General features: G+C 41.1%; 1 protein-coding gene across 3 annotated transcripts in view; it reads right to left on the minus strand.

Moving 5' to 3' along the window:
- The window catches only part of LOC147114101 (long-chain-fatty-acid--CoA ligase 6-like), a 194532-nt gene that overhangs the window by 53851 nt on the left and 114839 nt on the right, over nucleotides 1-25842 (minus strand). For all 3 annotated transcript variants that reach the window (XM_085995720.1, XM_085995721.1, XM_085995722.1), the window contains exons 4-10: nucleotides 19953-20017; nucleotides 14335-14436; nucleotides 14101-14200; nucleotides 12145-12323; nucleotides 10707-10739; nucleotides 10453-10504; nucleotides 6345-6418 (exon numbers count right to left, since the gene is read on the minus strand). In XM_085995720.1, the coding sequence (XP_085851846.1) occupies nucleotides 6345-6418; nucleotides 10453-10504; nucleotides 10707-10739; nucleotides 12145-12323; nucleotides 14101-14200; nucleotides 14335-14436; nucleotides 19953-20017 (605 nt within the window). The remainder of the gene's footprint in view (nucleotides 1-6344; nucleotides 6419-10452; nucleotides 10505-10706; nucleotides 10740-12144; nucleotides 12324-14100; nucleotides 14201-14334; nucleotides 14437-19952; nucleotides 20018-25842) is intronic.

Raw genomic sequence — 25842 nt, forward strand, 5'->3', positions numbered from 1 at the left:
TGCTTCCTAGAACTGGTGATTACTTGTTATTTTGATTCAGCAGCACAACAACAGGGTTCATCTGGAAATAACTGGTGATTATTGAGAGAAGAAAGAAAGATTTGGAAAATTTGTTCTTAAAGTGCTATTGGATGATTGCGAGATGCTCCAACAGCCATGGTTAACCTTATATTGGGCTACTGCATACAGGGGACAACATTCCATTATTGTCTGGCAGAGAAACTGATATGAAAAAGGAACAATGTCTAAGGTTTCGCTACTAGCATTCCATGCAGACTTTTTGGATAGATTTTTTCTTATTCTTTCATGGGATGTGGGCATTGCTGGCAAGGCCAACATTTCTTGCCCATCCCTAATTGCCCTAGAGAAGGTGGTGGTGAACCGCCTTCTTGAACCACTGCAGTCCGTGTGGTGAAGGTATTCCCACAGTTCTGTTAGGTAGGGAGTTCCAGGATTTTGACCCAGCGACAATGAAGGATCGACGATGTATTTCCAAGTCAGAATGGTGTGTGACTTGGAGGGGAACTTGGAGGTGCTGGTGTTCCATGCGCCTGCTGCCCTTGTCCTTCTAGGTGGAAGAGGTCGCGGGTTTGGGAGGTGCTACCGAAGAAGCCTTGGCGAGTTGCTGCAGTGCATCTTGTAGATGGTATACACTGCAGCCATGGTACGCTGGTGGTGGAGGGAGTGAATGTTTAAGGTGGTGGATGGAGTGCCAATCAAGCGGGCTGCTTTGTCCTGGATGGTGTCGAGCTTCTTGAGTGTTAGAGCTGCACTCATCCAGGCAAGTGAGGAGTATTCCTGACTTGTGCCTTGTAGATAGTGGAAAGGCTTTGGGGAGTCAGGAGGTGAGACACTCACCACGAATACCTAGCCTCTGACCTGCTCTTGTAGCCACAGTATTTATGTGGCTGGTCCAGTTAAGTTTCTGGTCAATGGTGACCCCCTAGGATGTTGATGGTGGGGGATTCGGCGATGATAATGCCATTGAATGTCAAGGGGCGGTGGTTAGACTCTCGCTTGTTGGAGATAGTCATTGCCTGGCACTTGTGTGGTGCGAATATTACCTGCCACTTATCAGCCCAAGCCTGAACGTCGTCCAGGTCTTGTTGCATGTGGGCATTGAGTGCTTCATTATCTGAGGAGTTGTGAATGGCACTGAACACTGTGCATTCATCAGCAAGTATCCAAATTTCTGACCTTATATTGGCGGGAAGGTCATTGATGAAGCAGCTGAAGATGGTTGGGCCTAGGACACTGCCCTGAGGAGCTCCTGCAGCAATTTCCTGGGGCTGTGATGATTGAGCTCCAACCACCACAACCATCTTCCTTTGTGCTAGGTATGACTCCAGTCAGTGCAGAGTTTTCCCCCCCCGATTCCCATTGACTTCAGTTTTACTAGGGCTCCTGGATGCCACACTCGATAAAATGCTGCCTTGATGTCAAGGGCAGTCACTCTCACCTCCCCTCTGGAATTCAGCTCCTTTGCCCATGTTTGGACCAAGGCTGTAATGAGGTCGGGAGCCGAGTGGTCCTGGTGGAACCCAAACTGGGCATCAGTGAGCAGGTTATTGGTAAGTAAGTGTCACTTAATAGCACTGTCGATGACACTTTCCATCACTTTGCTGATGATTGAGAGTGGACTGATGGGGTGGTAATTGGCCGGAATGGATTTGTCCTGCTTTTTGTAGACAGGACATATCTGGGCAGTTTTTCACATTGTCAGATAGATGCCAGTGTTATAGCTGTACTGGAACAGTTTGGCTAGAGGCACGGCTTGTTCTGGAGCACAAGATGCAGAATGCTGTGGCAGAACTGCCTCAGAAGTATTTCTAATTTCTCATCCACTTATATATTTATCTTACATTGATTGTGGATATACTTCCTGCGATATTGTGTAGTGACCTTGGTAATTAATGTTAGCTACACTCCATAAAGCACACTGATTATATCACAGTTGTTAATCCTTCTCAGGGGATTGTGAGGGAATATGCCATATTTCAGAAAGATACACCATAATATGAACAGAATACTGATATTATTAATACATGATATACTGGGTTTAAAAATCTAAAGCCTTGGAGACATAGGCTGTAAACAGAGAACAGGCTTCTGAGATAAAGATCAGTTGATAACAAAGTTGTAAACAAGCTTTGAAATGGGAATTAGTTAAAAATTCTGAAACAATGAAAGATTGAAGCAAACCATTGGCGCTTCCGAAAGGTCTAGAGTTTGGAGGTAACACAATGAGAAGACCCAGTTTAAAGTGTTAAGAGCTAACATGTAAAACAGAAACACAAACATTAAAAGGGGCATGTGCCTTTGAAAAGATGACATCAAGTAAAAGAAACACCTGCTGGTCAAATAGTTTTTATGTTAAACTTGGAAGACAGGAAACGCGATTAAATATGCAACCAATTGAGATAGCTAGAAATGCATGAAACACTCTGGTCAAAGTGTCTTTAATATAGACATAGTAAATATGATACCAACAAGGACACTTTGAAGATATAACTTCAATAGAGACACCAAGCAATTACATTGTGTTTGTATTAAACTTGGAGCAGCATGGAGTCACAACGTCTGCTAAAAACCAGTAAAGCCAATATTAAGAATTGAATGAAGAATCTTCGATAAGAATGGCATCAACCAAACCATTGCTGTCATTGTTTTTATGATGGTTTTTGGAACACCTAAAGGTAGAGAAATAATTATGCATGCAATAGTTGAATTGATAGTAAGATAGAAAGCATTCAAACAGAGGTATCAATAAAGACAATTAGCTGACACCAGCAGAGAACTTCAAAGAAGAAACCACTGCCAAAAGGGTATAAAAATAAGACCTTTTTAACAGAAAGGCAGAACTCACTGAACGGGCAAAGCATTTCTCAACTCTTCAGAGGCACCTCTAAGTCTTTAACTATGAGTCTCGGGAAGTCAAAGTAATTGATTTTGGTGGATATTCTGGATTTAGAAATGAGAAAGAAATAAGAAATGTAACGAAGTAAAGATTTGAGAATAAGGATCTCTGAGAAATAAGAAATGTAAGCTAATTGTATTTGAATTGTTAATGTTGTGGCTGTTTCAACAGCTGTTAACTGAAAGTCGGCTCTTAAATAAAACTATATATTTTTAGAATTGTCTCAAAGAGTAATTCTGTATAAACTCGCAAACCCAAATTCTGTCCACTCTTTTGTAAGGCGTTGCAGAATTCTGGGGGAGTATTCCGGACCCTTATAATATCCGAAAGGTTACAGTCTAGTTCAACTTATTAAAAGTACTATCTGGAGGACGGTAACATCTTCAATCATTCCTTTCCTTTAGGGAGCGATAACCTGAACCTTTAGACCCATTTAAGCGTCTTATGGAATTCGGCTATCTCTAACTTAAGTTGAGGGTGAACGTCTGGGGAATACGCCTGATCTGGGATAGCTCAAAAGGGCTAGGACTTGTAATTATCCCTTCAGGATAACATCCATCAAATGCATGGAATGTGGTAACAGTAATGGTTTGATGTTACACCTACCTCTAGCAAAACAATGATATATTGCTAAATCAGGGAAATTATTTCAAAGGCAGTAATCTTGCCTTTGAATTCAGACATTTATGATCTGCTTGATGAGATTACTGTGTTGAGATCACTCTTTACTATCCATTTTGTTTAGGGCTCTTTGGCCTAACATCGCTCCCTGGCTGAGATGGCTAGCAAGGTGACTGTTCCCTAGACTAAGCCAAACCTTCTTGGAGTAAGGCATTATGAGGTGCCCGAGAATAGTCTTGGCTGATATGTCTGCCGATTTCCCCTTCCTTTGAGGCGGTGGGGTTAGCTCCTGTACTTTAAATGCCACCTCCACCAATAACATTAGGAAATTAGATCAGGGACCTGATGCATGGGGAGCTATAACAACAACAACATATAGCTACAAACATATGTCATGCTTGCTTCATAGCACAACACATTGGCATGCATCCTTACATCATCTACTAAATACATCTTTAAAATCTATAGAAATATAATTGATCACCCTTACTAACATACCTGACACTTAGGATTTGGAGTTTTACAGTATCAATATTCATAATTCAAATATCCCATGGATTCAATACTTAAAGTGACACTGTCCACCATTATATATATTTTTGGAAAACAGGTCAGTTAAGGGAGCTTACCCACGGGGAGAGAGCAGAAGAAAATTATCTTCCCAGCAGATTTCATTTTCAATAGATGTTTTTTTATCACACAAATCAAAAACTTGAACTGCAGAGTTGGAGGTAGTGAACATTGGCCATAAAAAGATAGAATGGACACTAGGGAGCCACTGATCTGCCCATCTTGTCAGTGAATAGTTACTTTCATTGAACACCATTGTATTTGTTAAAAACTTTGATTAAAATTAATTTTTTTCCAAGAAGGATTTTTCCCACTTCAAGAATGTGTTAGTGAAAAATTGTAACAAAAATGAATAATTTCCTGAAAGGACACCCAGCACAAGGGGATATTGAACATTTTAACAGAGTTAAGAGTTGCAAATTGCAGTGTTTTAAATTATGGGGAGAATTACTGAAGAAAACCTACAGAAAAACTAATGATTAGTAGTGTTGCTTTAAAAACCCCATTTATTTATGTGAATTGTAAGATATTTACTACTTTCTCTTCTTCCGATTCTGTGGTCTTCATGTACTATACACTATTCACATCTAACTGAGCAGGCAGATACACCCTGACCTCTATCTGTACATGTCCAGTGAGAGGTATGAATTGTGTTCCAAATTCCCTTCCTGTGAGCAAACTGACTGACCTACGGACTTGGAAATGTATCGCTGTTCCTTTGTCATTGCTGGGGCAAAATCCTGGAACTCCCAATCTATCAACATTATGGGAGCATGTTCACTACACGGACTGCAGTGGCTCAAGAAGGCGGCCCACCACCGCCTTGTCAGGGCAACCATGGATGGCCAATAAATGCTGCTTTTCTACAGTCATCCAACTCCCAAGAACAAATAAAATTAAAAAAATTACTTTTGACAATATATGAAACAAATTCATACAGCATGTTACTAACACTGGAATATAGTCAGGTTGACAGAGGAACAATGTTGGGCTGGCAGGGGAATTAGATTCAATTCATGGGCCGATAGTAAGCAAAATCCAGAGCAAGTGGTGAATTCTTTGGTGTTATGAGTATCATGAAAATCTAGCATAATTAATATCAGCACACCCATGGATATCACATCCTGAGGATATTACAAAAGGCGCAAATGAAGATGATATATTCTGCAATTCCAATTTTACTGCAGGTTTGGGGAGCACTCTAAACACCCTCCAACCATTCTCATCTTCTGTCAAGTAGCTACTGGCACCTGCTTCATGCCTGCCATTATCAGTACCTTACCTTTAGTGAAGTTTCAGGAGCACAATAAAGAAACAGACTTTAAATCCAATGAAACACTTAAAGCTGGGCTTGTTTCAAAATGCACTGAACACATATTGCTCAAAAAGAGCGAGACTCACCAAAGTTTCAGCTCTCTGCCTAACTTCTTAATTCACTTAATACACCGACTTTAGCGCTGCCTCTACCTAAATAGCATGCCTAATGGGAATGGGAACAATAAAGGTTAAGACAGTCAAAAGTCATTAACAAAGATCTAAAGGGACATAGAAATCACTGCAATTGCAATAATTTCCCACAGTGACTTATCTTTTTTTCCAAAGCAAAGGAAGATATTATTTAGCCTTTCCATGGGTTTTCCCTCCATAAATTTCAAACCAAGGCAATTAATACATTCCAAGAGCAATATGAATTTTAAAACATTGGGAATTTTATATGTAATCCATATGTAGTCAAGATATTATCAGGGACTGAATTACTGAGGTCAACAACACAGTGAAACTGAGTCAACAGCAGAAGTACAATCAATCAATCAGTGGTGAATGTTAATTCAATCACTTTGCACCACCAAACTCAGCAACTTTCTCAAGCAAGGTTCCCCAATGATATCATCTGTCCATACTATTCAACAAGACAAATTCAACATGTTCACAGCACAAAATAAAAGCATGTTCAAGTCAATCACAGTTCTTTGTAATGGTTTAATTTTTGAAAGGAATACTATGGCTGCACTCACATGTGAGCTTTCTTTTCACTGATTAAAAAATAACCAGTTCTCAAAGTCAACTCAAAATAGATGTCAAATTAAAAATTGTACAAGAAAATGTAAACGAGTTGTATAACTTCAATTTTATACAATGTTAGCAGAATAATTGGGATAAAAAACAATACTTTCTGTATGATAAGCTTTGTATCATTATTTTACTTGCAGCCAAACAGCTGTGTGCATATATTCACCTCTGTAACTTTCAAAAAGCCTGAAAAATCAGCTACCACATTCCCATGTGTGAGCATGGCCCCCTTAGGATTCCCTGAAAGGAAAAATTACATTGTTAAAACAATTACAATAAACCACAAAATAGAAGGCACATTAAAAAATTGATAAGTAAAAAGCCATATAAGAAAGAAAATTGAGACTGAAGATAGACAAATCTCCAGTACGTGATGATTTCCAACCCAGGGTATTAAAAGAAGTAGGTGAGAAAATTATAGATGCTTTAGTCAGGAACTTCCAAACCTCTCTTGATTCAAGAATTGTCCCCTTGGATTAGAAAATTGTCAATGTCACTCCATTATTTAAGAAGGGTGCGAAAGATAAACCAGGAAATTATAGAGCTATTAGTCTAATGTCTGCTGTGGGGAAGTTACTAGACTCTTATTAGGGACAGAATGACTGAGCTCTTGGGAAAAATTTTAACTGATCAGAGAGAGCCAGCATAGATTTGTAAAGGGTAAGTCATGTTGAACTAACCTAGTTGAAATTTTTGAGGAGGTCACTAACATGGTAGATAAGGGGGTGTCTATGAATGTTATTTATATGGTCTCGCAGAAGGCATTCGATAAGGTTCCACACAAGAGGCTGTTAGGAAAAATGGAAGTGCATGGAATTGGATGCACCTTTTGATGTGGGTAGGGAATCGGTTTATAGGTATGACACAGAGAATAGGGATAATGGGTATGTACTCCAATTGGCAGGATATGATTGCTGGTGTCCCGCAGGAATTTGTAACTTTTCACTATATTTATAAATAATTTAGATGAAGGAATAGAGAGCCATGTATCCAGGTTTGCTGATGATACTAAGCTCGGTGGCACAGTAAATAGTGCAGATGGGAGCAGAAAGTTGCAAAGGGACATTGATAGATTAAGTGAGTAGGCAAAACTGCGACAGATGGGCCACGATTTTACGAACTTCGACAGGTCTGTGGCGGGTGACATCAGTAGCGGATCCCAACCCCGCTGCTGTCTCCACCCCGGCCTCTGAAATTAATTTTGCTTGAATGGCTTGCTAAGTCCACGCAGCGCGTTTGCCGGCCAATTAGAGGAAGCGGGTCTGGTGACGTCATTTGATGATGCGTCATCAGCCAGTTTCCTTAAAGGGACCATGGCCAACTTTATTTTGGCATTTGTGCTGTCAGTGTTCTATGGCATTGAGGTGCTGCAAACACTGACAAGCACTGCACAGAGGTGCAGGGCTGCATCCAGGTTGTCCCATGACTCCCTCCATAAGCATATGGAGGGAGTCATGGGAGAATCTGGATGCAGCCCTGCACTTCTGTGCAGTGCTGGTCAGTGTTTGCAGCACCTCAATGCCGTAGAACACTGACAGCACAAATGCCAAAATAAAGTTGGCCATGGTCCCTTTAAGGAAACAGCATGCAGGGAGATCCTCTTCTCTTCCCATAGGCAGAAGAGATCTCCCCATGAGATCAACACAGCCTGGTTGCACATTGCAGAGGAGGGCACAAGCAGGGATGTGGTTGGGAGGACCTGGGTGCAGTGCCATAAATGTTTCAATGATTTCAGTAGATCACAAAACGTTAGTACAAAACCACACTCAACCACACTCAACCTCATCCTGCTGTGCCCCTCATCATATCCACATCACTCTGCTTTCCCTACCCTACCCCTGCACATCCTTACTCACACCAACTTACCTTGCACCTCCACCCATCCCTCTCTATCTACATTATCACATCCCCAGCTCACCAGCCACCCCTCACACTCACCCTCATCCTAGTGCAATCATACTAACTAACAACACACAAGGGTAGGCTCTTGGGTGTTTTATCCAATGTTCATGTAAAGTTTCTGTTAATGTGCTGTCAAACAGTAAAACCTTTATTTTCAACACTTTGCACTCTTGTGTGCACCTTTGGAAGTGGCTTAGTGATTTGCAGTGAATAGTGAGACATAACGGTACCCCCTCAATGGTGATGAGTGTGAAAGGAATTACTTGGGCATTATAGGGATGCTTTATGGAGTTGGTGTGGGGTGGTACCAACCTGGTGCATCATGTGGCAGGCAGGGTGTACAGCATCAAGTGAAGTAAATTTGACCATGGTGAGGCTATCCCTGGCCTCCCGGGCAGTAATGTGGTTGGGTGCTGATGCCCTCTATCCCGTGCAGCATCAGGTGATTGCAGAGAAGGTTGGTGTTGTTGTTGGTGCTGCTGGTGTTGGGGCTCATAGTGGTGGAATTCTGAGGACCAAGGTGACACAGTTTAAAGGGTACCCATGCTGATGGAATAGATGGCAGGTAAAGTAAAGATGACAGATGCAATCTGTCAATGGTGAGTGGGGTAATGAGGTCAGACTGGATGGAAACTGGTGTAAAGACTTGCAGCATGGTGAATCAGTTGTGGAAATGCAGTGAGGAAGAGCTTGTGGCTGAGGGAAGATATCTCTGTAAGGTGGGAGCTTTTACTGTATACTTGAAGCTGTCAACTCAACAGCTGATTCAATGGCCACTGAACTCCCGCCTTAGCTTGACAGACATGTTTCATGACCTGCGTGGACCCCATGGGCGAGCTATCAAATGCAGAAGGTGAGCTGAAATTCATTCTTAAGTGGCTCTAAATAAGCCACTAATTACCTGAATTGGGTCCCCTGCTGTGAACCCGCCACGGTCTGCTCAGCGCTGACAGACCTGACATCAGGGAAAGGCATGGGACGGGGGGTTCACAGCAGGGTCCTGACCCGCTTGGGGAAAAAACACTTTCCCACCCGACCCGCCGCCAATCGCACCTGCTGACCCCCCGGAAAATCCAGCCCATGGAGTTCAATACAGGGAAGTGCGAAGTCAACACTTTGGATCTAAGATAGATCAGAGTATTTTCTAAATGGTGAGAAGCTGGGAACGGTGGAGGAGAGATTTAGGGGTCCATGTACAGAAATCACCAAAAACTAGTGGACAGGTACAAAAAATAATCAAAAAGGCTAATGTAATGTTAGCCTTCATCTCAAGAGGGCTAGTATACAATGGGGTGGAAGTTAATGCTACAGTTGTATAAAGTTCTGGTTAGATCACATCTGGAGTACTGCGTTCAGTTCTGGGGACCACACCTCAGGAAGGCTATATTGACCTTGGAGTGGATATAGCGCAGATTCACCAGAATGATACTGGGGCTAAACGGGTTAAATAATGAGAGGTTATTTAGACTAGGCTTGTATTCCCTCGATTATAATAGATTAAGGGGTGATATAATGAGGTGTTTAAGATGATTCAAGGATTTGAAAGGGTAGATAGAGAGAAACTATTTCCTCTGGTGGGGGAGTCCAGAACAATGGGGCATAGCTTTAAAATTAGAGCTAGGCTATTCAGGGGTGATGTCAGGAAGCACTTCTTCACACAAAGGGTAGTGGAAATCTAGATCTCTCTCCCACAAGAAGCTGTTGAGGCTAGGTGAATTGAGCTTGACAGATATATGTTGGGATCAACCACCTGAAAAGACATACAGGAAATTCTGTTGCAGTGCCACTCAAGCACAAAACGGGGGGGAAAGGATTCACAACAAATATTCCTGTGCACAGCGCCCAGTTTTCAGGTGCTACTTGGGCGCTAAACCCAGGAAAATTGCCCTTGTGAATTCAGTGTCAAATTATGAGCAGTTTGTTTTGTGACCCATGCTCATTAGGAATTCGACTGAGATTATCCCAAATGCAGTCATCAGAGAGAGGAGAATTTCACCTCATCAGTCAGGGCTGAACGTAGGTTGCAGAGATGAAAGAATGTTCTAACCACATGGTGGAAGCACATACAGTGTGACCTTGATTACATGCAAGAGTTAACAGAGTGGTGGAAGTCAGGGCCGAAACAGAAGTTATTTACTTTTGGCTACTGTATAATAAAAAAACTTAAGTAGACTTTTAAGTATATAAAATGATCAATTATCAACATTTCCTACAGTATACTTTTAGCAGGGTGTCAAGACCCTTTCTACATTTGTGAAACAATGAAATTAAGGATTAACAAGAATTATTGGTACCCAATTGCGCTCTGTTTGACCTGACTAAACCTGCTTGTATTTGCAGGTTCAGGTCATTAGCCCATGCATGGTACATACCTGTTGTTCCGCTAGTAAAACAGACAATCGATAGGTCCTCAGGTCGTGGAGGCTGAGAGTAGAAAACAAATAAAAATGAAGACACCAAGAGCAGTGCAAGCTGTAGAAGAAATAAATCTGTGCTGGATACAATGTGCTCATCTATGTTGACTGCTGTTGATATACATTTTCAAGTTACTCTTCCGTTAAATATCAACATGTTTTCAGAAAGCTCCACGAAGCAGAAAGTCAATTAGATTGGTTGCTTCACTCACCACAGGAGTTCGCCTGTTCATCCGTCCAAGGTTCTGGAAGCAAGAAGGGAAGAAAGTAACCTCAGAGTGAAAATAGGACACATATTTTATCGTTAAATGACTTTCGTTTTTCAAACACAGCTCTACAAAGAATGCTATTCATTCACTGGCTAACTATCAAGCAGCAGAAAAAAAAGTGCTGTCATGTGGTTTCATCCTTTATTCAGGGCTTTTCATTGAACACTGCTGATAAAACACTGCAGAATGTAAACTTTTTTTAAAAGCTTGTTGGGCATCATAGAATGATTTGCAAAGAATTTGCAACTGTATGGTGCTATTTCCATAATCTATTTAAAAACAAAATTAAATCAATTTGTGCTAAGACTCTTCAGTGTTGAGATTGGCAAATTTTCTAACTTTTGTACCCGGTGCCAGTACTGTGCCCTCACAAACCAAATGCAAGCGAACTTCCCTCTACTCTACCCTAACCCCAATTGTAGAAGACCAATTTCCCAACACCAGTCACCCTTGTGGCCTCTCCAAGAGAGACTACCAAGATAGTGTCAATTGTAGCAAAATTTTATGCAGTTTTGTACCGTTGACCCATGTGATTGTTGAAGCTGTCCAAGTTCAATATCATTTTCTATCGGCTTGCTAGGCACCTTCTGCAATTGATTGGCACTGTATGGAACTTTGTTTTGATTTCACTTGATTTGACCCTTTCGATTTAATTTAGTTTGAATTAATTTAGTTTGATCCACTAAAAGAACAGTTCGGGTGAGCCAACCACTCCAACATTTTACTGGCGGAGCATCTTTCAGGGAGGTACTTGATTCTATCCCTGTAGGGTTACAAGCATGCTGGCCTACTTCAAATAGGGAATAAAAACAGAAAATGCTGCAAATACTCGGCAGGTCAGGCAGCAGCTGTGGAGAGAGAAACAGAGTTAACGTTTCAGTGAGATGACCTTTCATCAAAACTGGAAAATGAGAGATGTAAGAGGTTTTAAGCAAGTACAGAGGCAGGGAAAGGGGGGAGGGGAGTAAAGAAAAATGGGAAGGTCTGTGATAGGGTGGAAGGCAGGAGAGTTTAAATGACAAAAGGTATGATGGTGCAAAGCAAAAGGGGATGGTAATGGGAGAAGTAAAGAAACAAAAGATGGGTCTAGAGGAGGTGTAAATGGGAATAACAGAATCATCAGCAACAACTGCTGTCCAAAAAAAAATGGGGGCAGAGGTTATGATCTGAAATTGTTGTCAATTGTTATCTGAAACTGTCCCCCATTTTTTGACTTGCCCTCCAGTTTTCCTTCTACCCTGTGTCAAATCACCTTGCCTTTATTTGGCAACTGGACTAAAATCAGGAATTACTGTCACTAGTGTGACAATTACATGCCACAGCACATTTGTATACAAATGCATTGCACCACTCGAATGTGTTACTGGCATCATTCACATACCTCCACCTCATGCAATGCCAGTATTTGCACTCCATAGTCATTTCCCATCTCAACCAAGTCCATCTCAAATGATTCCATTAGGATAACTATCTTCAAGCCTGGAGTCTCCTCCTTCTCCACATTCTTCAAAAGAATTTTTGCTTTTTCTACCTTGTCACAGATAACTGTGGAAATCTCAGCTTAAAAAAGGAAAAGTGCATGCATTAGTGGTGCATCGAAAAATGTGAGAATTAAAAGGTTTGGGAGATACAAGCAACTTAGTAACTCTCTTTCTCCCCCCCCCCCCCCCCCCGGAGAGGAGTATAAATTGTGCTGGGGAACAGGGGTAATGCTCCATTTACACCTTATTAATAAGAATAGTAATTTTTACAGCATGCTTTTGGGAGTGGAAGGGATTAGGAAGAGTCAACTTTGTAATCTCGTGGAAAAAGATAACAATTACATATGAATCCTAAATCTAATCAGAATCTCAGTTATTACAGGAATTAGAGGTTATTTTTAAAGTAAGGATATTCTGAATAGCAACATAGAATTTTGCATTGCATTCACTATAAACAATTAGCAAGATAAGGCTTGTCACAGCAACACACTCCTAGTTTTCAAGTATAGTCATTAATGCAGTTTCATTATTAGCTATCTGTAGCTTTTTAAAAAAACAATATTTGCATCATATAATGAGGCCATAGCCTGTCAAATTTCATTAAAAACTGTTTGGGACACTCTTTTCAAGGAGACCGAAGAGCCATGCATCATTTTCATCATGATGATGTCACTTGGAAGTGATATATTATAATTTGCTTCATTGTGTTAGGTGCAAGATTCATGAGAAAATTGTTGCCAAACATACTTTCATGCAACAGTACCTTTTAAAATTTGAAGCAAAAATGGTGAAATAAAATGATTTTCAGAAAATACACTTATTTGTATTTAGAGGGGGGAGAATGAAGTACAGGAAAAAATTTGAAAATAATTTTCCTGCTAACAATACATTCAGCCACTGGGAAATACATACAGTTGAACTGCAGTGGAAACAGAAACTTGTTGACCTGACTGATTGGTACAGGCATTTTATACTGGAGGTTTGGCTCTTGAAAAATGTCATCCAAGTGGAGACCTATGGGGGATAAATTTCAACTTTGGCACGGGTGCAAAACATACAGTAGCGGATCAACTGCCCATTATGCACCCCGCCCGTTTTGTGTCCGGACCAATGTTTAGCTTTACCCCCATTATCTCCGAGTGCTGCTATCCCCTGTTTTATTGCACCCATGCACCTGCCATATGAGCTTTTGGTCCAACAGATTGAGTGGTACAGTATCAATGTAAGAGTGACGAAAGACATCCTAAAGCAAGAGTTTGTTCTGAACCTTTGCATTAACAATACTGATATGGGGATAGAATCTATGAAACATTTTCTGATCTACTGCCAAAGAAGAGATATCACCATACCGGGGAGAGAATTTTAATCATTTTGTTTGATTTCGTTTGATAAACAAAGTCATATTTTCAACAATACGACTTCATGCTCCAGTGATGTGACAAGATTTGACGGTTCTAAAAATGTGCCTGTGACATGAATAAATATGTCAAGTAATTTATGTCTCCATGAAGCCATTTTTGTCCCAGTCAGGGTAAATCAATGCCATCTCCGTTCAGAGAAACACGAAGTAAAAATCAAATATTTGATTGCTCATTTCTGTTGTATTAATAGAATACACATTTCCACACGATGGTTTATGGAAATAAGTCACATTTTTTTGCCCCGAGTCTGAATCTACTGGTCCACTGGATTTCAATGGAATATTTCCTGCTGGTCCTAATTTAGGAATAGGAGGTTTGGACCTCTGAAGATTGTTAATTTTAAGCCCTTGAATTTAAGGATCCTTTGATTTCACCTTTTTGACATTTAAATTTATAAGTGCCGTATAATTTTGAGAAGTTTATTGTTCCTTTTACCTGTGTTAATTATGTAGCGAATGGCTTCAGGTCCGAGTGTGTCATAAAGCGGCACTATCACCATGGAGTAGGTATAGCATGCCAGCTCAGCAATAATCCACTGGTGAGGAGTTGTAATTATAAAAATACAAAAATAAACAACAAGAAAAAAACTTCATGCATACAAATAAACATCACAAAAAGTTTATTTTTTTGTAAAAGTACTCCTAAGTACTTGTTGTAACTATCTCTCACCTCAGGTCTGTTTTGTGCAAAAACACCAATGAATTGGTCTGGTGATGACCTGCAGTTTTTTTGGAGCAGTCCAGATCCTAAGTCCTCGGCTCGGTTTGCAACCTGCGAGGAAAACAGTGTTGGTGCGTCACAGTTGTTTTCAGACACCAACCAAAGAAAATGAATTGAATGGAGTTGTACTGTAACTATGTTACATTTTTGCAGCTGATGACACTTCCCAACATAAATGGTGCAATTCCAATGCGCTCAGAGGCATCAAAATTCTCATTAGGAGGAAGTTTCCCTGGGTGCCTCTGATGGCAAAGCTAAACAGGAAGAGTTGTGTGTGTACAGTTTTTACATAGGATATACAGAAACAGGCCATTTGGCCCAACCAGTCCATGCCAGCGTTTATGCTCCACTCAAGCCTCCATCCATTTTTCCTCATCTAACTCTGTCAGCATAACCCTATATTCCTTTCTCCCACATACGCTTATCTAGCCTTACCTTAAATGCATCTATACTATTTGCTTCAACCACTCCCTGTGGTAGCAAGTTCCACATTCTCACCACTCTCTGGGTAAAGAAGTTCCCTCTGAATTCCCTATTTGATTTCTTGGTGACTATCTTATATTGGTGGCCTCTAGTTGTTTCATTGCTACTGAAATTCCATAGATTCAGCACCAACTGACTTAAGTCAATAAAAGAACTACTTCCACTGGAAGCAGTCCTGTAATATTAAAGTAACTTTAGTCAGCTAGAAATGTGTTTATTACACATGTACATGTGTACACAGTTACTGACCGATTCTACTACAAACGCTACATACACAATGTTGAAAAACAATTGGAACAGAGCACAAATTGATCACTGTTGTTAAATGTTACTAAAATGGAAGCTCAGAACTTATTTACAACAACAATTTGTATTTATATAGCGCCTTTAACATAGTAAAACGTCCCAAGGCGCTTCACAGCGGTATTATAAGACAAGAAATTTGACACCAAGCCACATAAGGAGAAATTAGGGCAGATGACCAAAAGCTTGGTCAAAGAGGTAGGTTTTAAGGAGCGTCTTAAAGGAGGAAAGAGAGGTAGAGAGTCGGAGAGGTTTAGGCAGGGAATTCCAAAGCTTAGGGCCTAGGCAACAGAAGGCACAGCCGCCAATGATTGAGCGATTATAATCAGGGATGCTCAAGAGTAATTTACATAAGTAAATGAAGACTGGACCTTTGGTCCAATACGATCTTTAATTGTAGATAGAAGTGAGATAATAAGAATGGGATCTCATGTCGCGTAATGGGGAGCATTAGTGATAATTAAGATAAACTTACAACAAATTAAAGTGCTTCATTGCCTTTACATTGTATGTGTGAACCTTAGGGCAGTTAATCACACTAATGCCTATCTTAAAGCAATCATTAATGTGGAAAAGCATAATTCTCCCTGATGTGTGCGCACTTTTGTATATACTATTGTCCAATTACTTGCAGGTGAATTTTTTTTAGTCAAGTGATGATTTTTACGTTAAATGAACTTAAATAATTTGGCGTCAAGAAAGCCACAAAAAACATTACATTTGTTTCAATTCCTTTCAAAAACACACACATAAGATTGATACTGACAAGGAAACAAATTCAGTCCATCTTTACTCATTCATTCAGAAAGGTCTGCCTATCCTCCCATCATGGGATCCAATTGTTTAATATATGATTGCAGGGATTTCTGCTTCACTACATTACCCAGAAGTCTATTCCATGTGCTGGTCACTTTTTATGTTAAGAATAACTTCTTAACATCATTCCTAAGCTTGCTTTATTAGTTTGAACCTCTGTCCCCTTGCTTTACTATCATGGTTTAGTTTTGTAGTGGTGTTCCAGATTTACCTTTTCTATACCATTTATTATCTTATAATAAATACCACCTTTACATCATTTGTCAGTAGTCTTCTATCAAGACTGAAAAGCCCAAGTTTATTGAATTTGTCGTCATAGGTCAGTCTACATTATGAAATGGATAAAATAATTTCTTGAGCAAAAGTTCATCAGAAAATAACCCCTTTGAGATGCCAATATAATTCATCTCTTTCAATTGGGGAGGGAGAGGGCGCTGGGATATTACCTTTTATGCATTAGCTATTCATAAGAATTAGGAGCAGGAGTAGGCCATACGGCCCCTCGAGCCTGCTCTGCCATTCAATAAGATCATGGCTGATCTTCGATCTCAACTCCACTTTTTCGCCTTATTTCCATATCCCTTGATTCGCTTAGTGCCCAAAAATCTATCTATCTCAGCCATGAATATACTCAATGACTGAGCATCTACAGCCCTCTGGGATAGCGAATTCCACAGATTCACAACCCTTTGAGTGAAGAAATTTCTCCTCATTTCAGTCCTAAATGGCCGACCCCTTATCCGGAGACTATGACCCCTAGTTCTAGAATCTCCAGCAGGGGAAACATCCTCTCAGCATTTACCCTGCCAAGCCCTCTAAGAATTTTATACGCTCAATAAGATGACCTCTCATTCTTCTAAACTCCAGAGAGTATAGATCCAGTCTACTCAATCTCTCCTCATAGGACAGCCCTCTCATCCCATGAATCAATCTAGTGAACCTTCGTTGCACCCCCTCTAAGGCAAGTATATCCTTCCTTAGGTTAGGAGACCAAAACTGTACACACTACTCCAGGTGTGGTCTCACCAAGGTCCTATATAATTGCAGCAAGACTTCCTTACTCTTATACTCCAACTCCTTTGCAATAACATACGAACATATGAATTAGGAGCAGGAGAAGGCCACTCGGCCCCTTGAGCCTGCTCCACCATTCAATAAGATCATGGCTGATCTGATTACTCCACATTCCCGCCTACCCCGGATAACCTTTCACCCCCTTGCTTATCAAGAATCTATCTACCTCTGCCTTAAAAATATTCAAAGACTCTGCTTCTACCACCCTCCGAGGAAGAGAGTTCCAAAGACTCACGACCCTCTGAGAAAAAATTTCTCCTAATTTCTGTCTTAAATGGGCAACCCCTTATTGTTAAACAGTGAACCCTAGTTCTAGATTCTCCCACAAGAGGGAACATCCTCTTCACATCCACCCTGTCAAGACCCCTCAGGATCTTATATGTTTCAATCAAGTCACCTCTTACTCTTCTAAACTCCAGTGGATACAAGCCTAGCCTGTCTAATCTTTCCTCATAAGAAAACCCGCCCATTCCAGGTATTAGTCTAGTAAACCTTCTCTGAACTGCTTCCAACACATTTACATCCTTCCTTAAATAAGGAGACCAATACTGTACACAGTACTCCAGATGTGGTCTCATAAGAACATAAGAAATAGGAGCAGGAGTAGGCCAATCGGCCCCTCGAGCCTGCTCCGTCATTCAATAAGATCATGGCTGATCTGATCCTAACCGCCAATCCACTATCACAGAACCATCTCCTGAATCTAACAGAATTAGACACACGAAATAGGAGCAGGATCAGGCTACACAGCCCCTGGGCCCGCTCCGCTACCCACAGGGCCATGACCGATCCGAACCTAGACTAGTGTCCAAATTCCTGCCCGCTCCCCGTAACCCTTAATTCCCTTTACTTCTAGGAAACTGTCTCACCAATGCCCTGTATAACTGAAGCATAACCTCCCTACTTTTATATTCAATTCCCCTTGCAATAAACAATAACATTACATAGAAACATAAGATAGGAGCAGGAGTAGGCCATTCGGCCCCTCAAGCCTACTCCGCCATTCAATGAGATCATGGCTGATCATCCAAACTCAGTACCCTGTCCCTGCCTTCTCCCCATATCCCTTGATCCCTTTAGCCTTAAGAAATCTATCTAACTCCTTCTTGAATATATTTAATGAATTGGCCTCAACTGCCTTCTGTGGTAGAGAATTCCACAGGTTCACCACTCTCTGGGTGAAGAAATTCCTCCTCATCTCTGTCCTAAATGGCTTACCCCTTATCCTTAGACTGTGACCCCTGGTTCTGGACTCCCTCGCCATCGGGTATATCCTTCCTGCATCTAGTCATGTTAGAATTTTATAAGTTTTAATGAGATCCCCTCTCATTCTTCTAAACTCCAGCGAGTATAAGCCCAATCGACCCAATCTCTCCTCATACGTCATTCCTGCCATCCCAGGTATCAGTCTGGTGAATCTTCGCTACACTCCCTCCATGGCAAGAACATCCTTCCTCAGATAAGGCGACCAAAACTCCACACAATACTCAAGGTGTGGTCTCACCAAGGCACTGTACAACTGCAGTAACATCCTTGTTCCTGTACTCAAATCCTCTCACTACGAAGGCCAACATACCATTTGCCTTCTTAACCGCCTGCTGCACCTGCATGCTTATCACATTCTATTAGCTTTCTTAATTACTTGCTGTACCTGCATATTAACCTTTTGCGATTCATGCATTAGGACACCCAGATCCCTCTGCATCTCAGAGCTCTACAATCTCTCACCATTTAGATAATATGCTTCGTTTTTATTCTTCCTGCCAAAATGGACAATTTCATATTTTCCCACATTATACTCCATTTGCCAGATCTTTGCCCACTCACTTTATCTAGATCGCATTTGTAGCCACCTTATGTCCTCTTCACAATTTACTTTCCTACCTATCTTTGTGTCATCAGCAAATTTAGCAACCATACCTTTGGTCCCTTCATCCCAGTCATTTATATAAATTGTAAAAAGTTGAGGCCCCAGCACTGATCCCTGTGGCACACCACTCATTACATCTTGCCAACCAGAAAATGACCCATTTATACCAATAAAGGCTAACATACCATTTGCCTTCCTAATTGCTTGCTGTACCTGCATGTTAACTTTCTGTGATTTCCAGATCCCTCTGAATACCAACATTTACTAAATTCTGCTTTTCCATTCTTCCTACCAAAGTGGATAATTTCACACTTCCCCACATTATACTCCATCTGCCACCTTCTTGCCCAATCGCTTAACCAGTCTATATCCCTTTGCAACTTTTTTACTTCCTCCTCACAGCTAATTTTCCCCACCTATCTTTGAATCATCAGCAAAATTAATATTCCTAATATTGTAGCTCAGTTTATCTAAAAAGATTTGTCTAATTTATCTGAATTAATTTAATTACATTTTTTCCTCCTTTATTTATTGTAACACTTTAAACATAAATGATTTACTATTCCTCTAAAAGCATATAAATATACAATTAGTAAACATTCATCATATTGTTATAACAACAGAAAATGCTGGTGTTATTTCAGATTTCCAGCATCTGCAGTAATTTGCTATTCTATTGCATCATATTGTTGTCTGTGTTATCTTGCTGAGTGCAAAATGGCTGCCATGTTATTTATATATACTGCACTTTAGTGTAATTCATTGTAAGTGAAGCACTTTGAAATATTCCTGAGACATGATCAGGTGCTATGTAAATGCAAATCTTTCTGCCACAGTTTAAAGGGCTAAATGCAAATTAGTATTTCCAGTATCTTTTATTTATACAATGGGATTAATAAACAAATGAGTCTCACCAACAGGACTCCATTTAAAATCAAGAAATTAAACAATGTTATTACAAGGTACCAATGAGTGCAAGCACAAGATTTTGTCCTGATGGTTCTTTCAAATTTGTTCTCACCTCTTTATAAGAAAGCCATTGATAGGGGTGTTTGGGTTTTCTGAATCCTAAACAAGGGCCATCACCTAAACAGAGAAACAACACTCAAATTATTTCATTCATTTAGTACTTCATATTACTAACAGATCTCCTGTGACATTGCTCAAGGTGGAGATTTAGAATTTATTACAAAACAGAAGAACCCAATCTCCAGAAGAGTCTTTTCCTACTGTACTGGCCAACAGCAGTTAAAGAAGATCAGCTAATGTATAAGACGTAACTTTCTGACTTAGTGTTCCTAGCAGGGAGCCTCACTCTCCAGGAATGCATATCAGAAATTTGGATGACTGCTAAATGGCCTCACTGCACAAATCTTTTACTGTGCCCTGTAATGAGTACCATAAAAGTTCAAGACTTGCAGTAATGGAGACGCTAATTGTGTAACTTGATTAGTTTAGCATAATTACATCATGAACCATTGTTGAGGCAAAGTCCATCAATTCTTTTAAAAGGGAATTTGATGGTTGCATGAAAAAGAATATTAAAGCAAATTGGAACTGTGCAGTAGAATGGGATTACAGTAGATAGCTCATGCAGATAAAAATATTGGTGCAGGCTTGATGGGCCAAATGACCCATTTCAGTGCTGGAACCATCTATGATTCTACAATGAAGCCATAAGGTATGGCCCCCCTTTTCTACCCACGGCCCTATATATGAGGCCCAGCCTCAAAATGGACTGGGCCTCCCATCGGCACTATCTGACAGAAACATAGAAGATAGGAGCAGGAGTAGGCCATTTGGCCCCTCAAGCCTGCTCTGCCATTTAATGAGATCATGGCTGATCATCCAAATTCAGTACCCTGTCCCTGTTTTCTCCCCCATATCCCTTGATCCCTTTAGCCTTAAGAAATATATCTAACTCCTTCTTGAATATATTTAATGAATTGGCCTCAATTGCCTTTTGTGGTAGCGAATTCCACAGGTTCATCACTCTCTGGGTGAAGAAATTCCTCCTCATCTCTGTCCTAAAAGGCTTACCCATTATCTTTAGACTGTGACCCCTGGTTCTGAACTCCCCCACCATCGGGAACATCCTTCCTGCATCTAGTCCTGTTAGAATTTTATAAGTTTCAATGAGATCCCCTCTCATTCTTCTAAACTCCAGCAAATATAAGCCCAATCTCTCCAATCTCTCCTCATACGTCATTCCTGCCATCCCAGGTATCAGTCTGGTGAATCTTCGCTGCACTCCCTCCATGGCAAGAACATCCTTCCTCAGATAAGGTGACCAAAACTGCACACAATACTCAAGGTGTGGTCTCACCAAGGCCCTGTACAACTGCAGCAAGACATCCTTGCTACTGTACTTGAATCCTCTCGCTATGAAGGCCAACATACAATTTGCCTTCTTAACCGCCTGCTGCACCTGCATGCTTACCTTCAGCGACTGGTGCACAAGGACACCCAGGTCTCGTTGCACTTCCCCTTCTCCCAATCTATTGCCGTTCAGTTAATAATCTGCCTTCCTGTTTTTGCCACCAAAGTGGATAACCTCGCATTTATACACATTATACTGCTTCTGCCATGCATCTGCCCAATCACACAACTTGTCCAAATCATACTGGAGTTTCTCGGCATCCTCCTCACAGCACATACGCCCACCCAGCTTTGTGTCGTCTGCAAACTTGGAGATATTAGATCTAGTTCCCTCATCTAGATCATTAATATATATTGTGAATAACTGGGGTCCTAGCACCGATCCCTGCAGTAACCCACTCGTCACTGCCGGCCACTCGGAAAAAGACCCATTTATTCCAACTCTTTGCTTCCTGTCTGCCAACCAGTTCTCTATCCAAATCAGTACCTTACCCCAAATTCCATGCTATTTAACTTTACACACTAATCTCTTATGCGGGACCTTATCGAAAGCCTTCTGAAAGTCCAAATACACCACATCCACTGTTTCTCCCTTATCTATTCTACCAGTTACATCCTCAAAAAATTCCAGTACATTTCAAGCACGATTTACCTTTTGTAAATCCATGTTGACTTTGTCCGATCCGGTCACTGCTTTCCAAGTACTCTGCTATTACATCTTTTATAATGGACTCTAGCATTTTCCCCACTACCGATGTCCGGCTTACCGGCCTATAATTCCCCATTTTCTCTCTACCACCTTTTTTTAAAATAGTGGGGTTACATTAGCTACCCTCCAATCCATGGGAACTGTTCCAGAGTCTATAGAATTTTGGAAGATGACCAACAATGCATCTACTATTTCTAGGGCCACTTCCTTAAGTACCCTAGGATGTAGATTATCAGGCCCTGGGGATTTATCGGCCTTCAATCCTGTCAATTTCTCGAACACCATTTCCCTACAAGTACTGATTTCTTTCAGTTCCTCCCTCTCATTAGACCCTATGTTCCCCGACATCTCTGGGAGGTTATTTGCGTCCTCCTTTGTGAAGACAGAACCAAAGTATGTACTTAAATGGTCAGCCATTTCTTTGTTCCCCATTATAAATTCCCCTGATTCTGACTGCAAGGGACCTACGCTTGACTTCACCAATCTTTTTCTCTTCACATATCTATAGAAGCTTTTACAGTCAGTTTTTATGTTCCCTGCAAGCTTACTCTCATACTCTATTTCCCCCTCTTAATTAATCCTTTTGTCCTCCTTTGCTGAATCCTAAACAGCTCACAATCCTCATGTTTGCTGCTTTTTCTAGCCAATTTATATGTCCTCTCCTTGGATCTTACGCTATCCCTAATTTCCTTTGTTGGCCACGGTTGCACCACCTTTTTTGTTTTATTTCTTTGCCAGACTGGGATGAACAAATTCTGTAGTTCATCCATGCGATCTTTAAATGTTTGCCATTGCCTATCCACTGTCAACTCTAAGTAACATTTCCCAATCAATCCTAACGTTTTCTGCCCCTTGGTATTTCTCAGCTCTACCCATACAGATTCCACATCATCAGAGCTAATATCCTTCCTTACTATTGTGTTAATCTCTTTAACCAGCAATGCTACCCCACCTCCTTTTCCATTTTGCCTGTCCTTCCTGAATATTGAATACCCCTGGATGTTGAATACCCAGCCTTGGTCACCCTGGAGCCATGTCTCCGTAATCCCAATTATATCATATCCGTTTACATCTATTTGCGCAGCTAATTCATCCACCTTATTACGAATGCTCCTCCCATTAAGACACAAAGCCTTCAGGCTTGTTTTTTTAACATTCTTAGTCCTTCTAAAATTATTTACTGTGGCCCTGTTTGATTTACACACTTGATTTCTCTGCCTTCCACTTTTGCTTTTCTCCTTCCTGTCTTTTGCTTCTATCCTTGCTTCTCTTTCCTCTGTCTCCCTGCACAGGTTCCCAACCCCCTGCCATTTTAGTTTAAACCCTCCCCAACAGCACTAGCAAACACTCACCCTAGGACATTGGTTCTGGTCCTGCCCAGGTGCAAACCGTCCAGTTTGTACTGGTCCCACCTCCCCCAGAACCAGTTCCAATGTCCCAGGAATTTGAATCCCTCCCCCTTACACCATTCCTCTAGCCACGTATTCAGCTGAAATATCCTTCTATTTGTACCCTGATTAGCATGTGGCACTGGTAGCAATCCTGAGATTACTACCTTTGAGGTCCTATTTTTTAAATTTACCTCCTAACTCCCTATATTCAGCTTTTAGGACCTCATCTCATTTTTTACCTATATCGTTGGTACCTATATGCACCACGACAACTGGCTGTTCACCCTCCCACTCCAGAATGCCCTTCAGCCACCCTTGACCCTTGCACAAGGGAGGCAACATACCATCCTGGAGTGTCATTTGCGGCTGCCGAAATGCCTATCTATTCCCCTTACAATAGAATCCCCTATCACTATAGCTCTCCCGGTCTTTCTCCTCCCATCCTGTGCAGCAGAACCACCCATGGTGCTAGGAAGTTGGCTACTGCTGCCTTCCCCCGATAAGCCATCGCCCCCAACAATATCCAAAGCGGTATATCTGTTTGAGAGGGGGATGGCCACAGGGACCCCTGCACTTTCTGCCTGCACCTACTACACTGCCTGGCGGTCACCCATTCCCTTCCTACCTGTGCAACCTTTACCTGCGGTGTGACCAACTCCCTAAATGTGCTATCCACGATATCCTCAGCATCGTGAATGCTCCAGTATGTATCCATTCGAAGCTCCAGTGCTGCAATGCGGTCTGCCAGTAGCTGCAGCTGGATACACTTCGCGCACACATGGTTGTCAGGGACACAGGAAGTGCCCCTAATTTCCCACATAGTGCAGGAGGAACATGCCATGGGACCGAGCTGTGCTGCCATGACTTATCCTTTAATTAATTCAAATTAAATTAAATCAAATCAATACCACTAATTCCACTACAATTAAATGATATACTCATGGGCCCTTGTTTACTAGCACTCCCCGCTACACAACAGAGACCCTAGAAACTATAAAGCACAAAAATTAAGTTTGGAAAAAAAAAAGCGAGAAAGAAAGAAATGCTCACCAACCAATCACTTACCTGCTGGCCAACACACTCTGCTAGCCGGCCGCCCGAAAACCACATGGAGATAAAAACGGTCCCATTGTATTTAATATATTAATTAACAGATTTTCACGGTGTTACTCATGGTATGTTATAGGATGCACTGTTTTGTAATGACAGAATAATTGTACCATGTAAACTTCATTTTAATCAGTTAACATATCAGTGCTGGCGCTCTGCCTCTCTCAAACTCCCCACAAGCGAAGGACGTTTCCAGCTGGTTACAGTAGCAAATGTTTGTACAGTTGGCATGTGCCTTTGCTGTTTACCAGTAATTTAATCCAAACTCTAATTTTAAACCGTACTGGTGAGCTGAACACTTGCCAACGGTCTTCTGGCCAGCTCTTACATTAACCAGCTGGAAACCTATTTCAAACAGAATGGCGGCATTTTACAATATGCTCATGATTAAAATTGGGTTTGTCACTGACTCCTCTTTCTTTGTGCGAGTGTCTGTGTCTGTGTCTGTGTCTGTGTCTGTGTCAGAATGTTACAGAGTGTGGTCCCCGAATTTACTCAATTGTTGCAGAAAACTCCTACCATAATACTCACGGGAGTTTTGCGGAATCGTTGGAAACTTCACCAGGACTCAAATATGCTGAGTCCCGACCTCACCTTGTTTGAGGGCAGCACCTCTGCCTGCCCATTCCGTAGTAGATATTCCAGAACTGCGCATTCCATATGTGGACTGACAAATGTTCTATATCGTAGCAGAATTATTTCCTTTTAAATATTTATCCCTCAAACAACATCACTCAATAAATAGCACAAGTGATCTGGTCATTATCTCATTACTGTTTGCAGGACCTTGCTGTGTACAATTTGGTTGCCATGTTTCTTACATTGCAACAGTGACTACACGTCAAAAGTACTGAATTGCCTGTAAATGCCTTGGGACGTCCTGAGGTCTGGAGGCGCTATATGAATGCAAGTTCTTTCTTTCTTTGATCTACAGTCCATTCCTCTTTTTATAGAACCTAACACCCCATTAGCTTTTTTGAGAGCAGCCAAACATTTGGCTTGATGTCTTGAGGAATCTACCTAGTGTGACTTCCACAATCTATTTGTGAGAGAAAAGTGACAGAAAAAGCCTGATAGGAAGCGTGTGCTTTCCATAAGACTTTTAATATGTTACGTTTAGTATTACTGGAGTTCACGATCTAAACAAAATCGTATTACCGCTTACATATCACATTCTTTGAGATGCCTTGTCATACGAGTGATGTACAATTTAATATAAAACAGGGTAGCATTCAACTAATCATAAGATAGGGATTCATTTGAAGAATAACAACTTCAACTTTGCTCTTGTATTTTCTTTTAGGATGTCCATCTCTTGGCCT

This window comes from Somniosus microcephalus, chromosome 8, assembly GCF_052327205.1.
Source record: "Somniosus microcephalus isolate GS21.2 chromosome 8, FLI_Smic_1.0, whole genome shotgun sequence".
NCBI classification, from domain to species: Eukaryota; Metazoa; Chordata; class Chondrichthyes; order Squaliformes; family Somniosidae; genus Somniosus; species Somniosus microcephalus.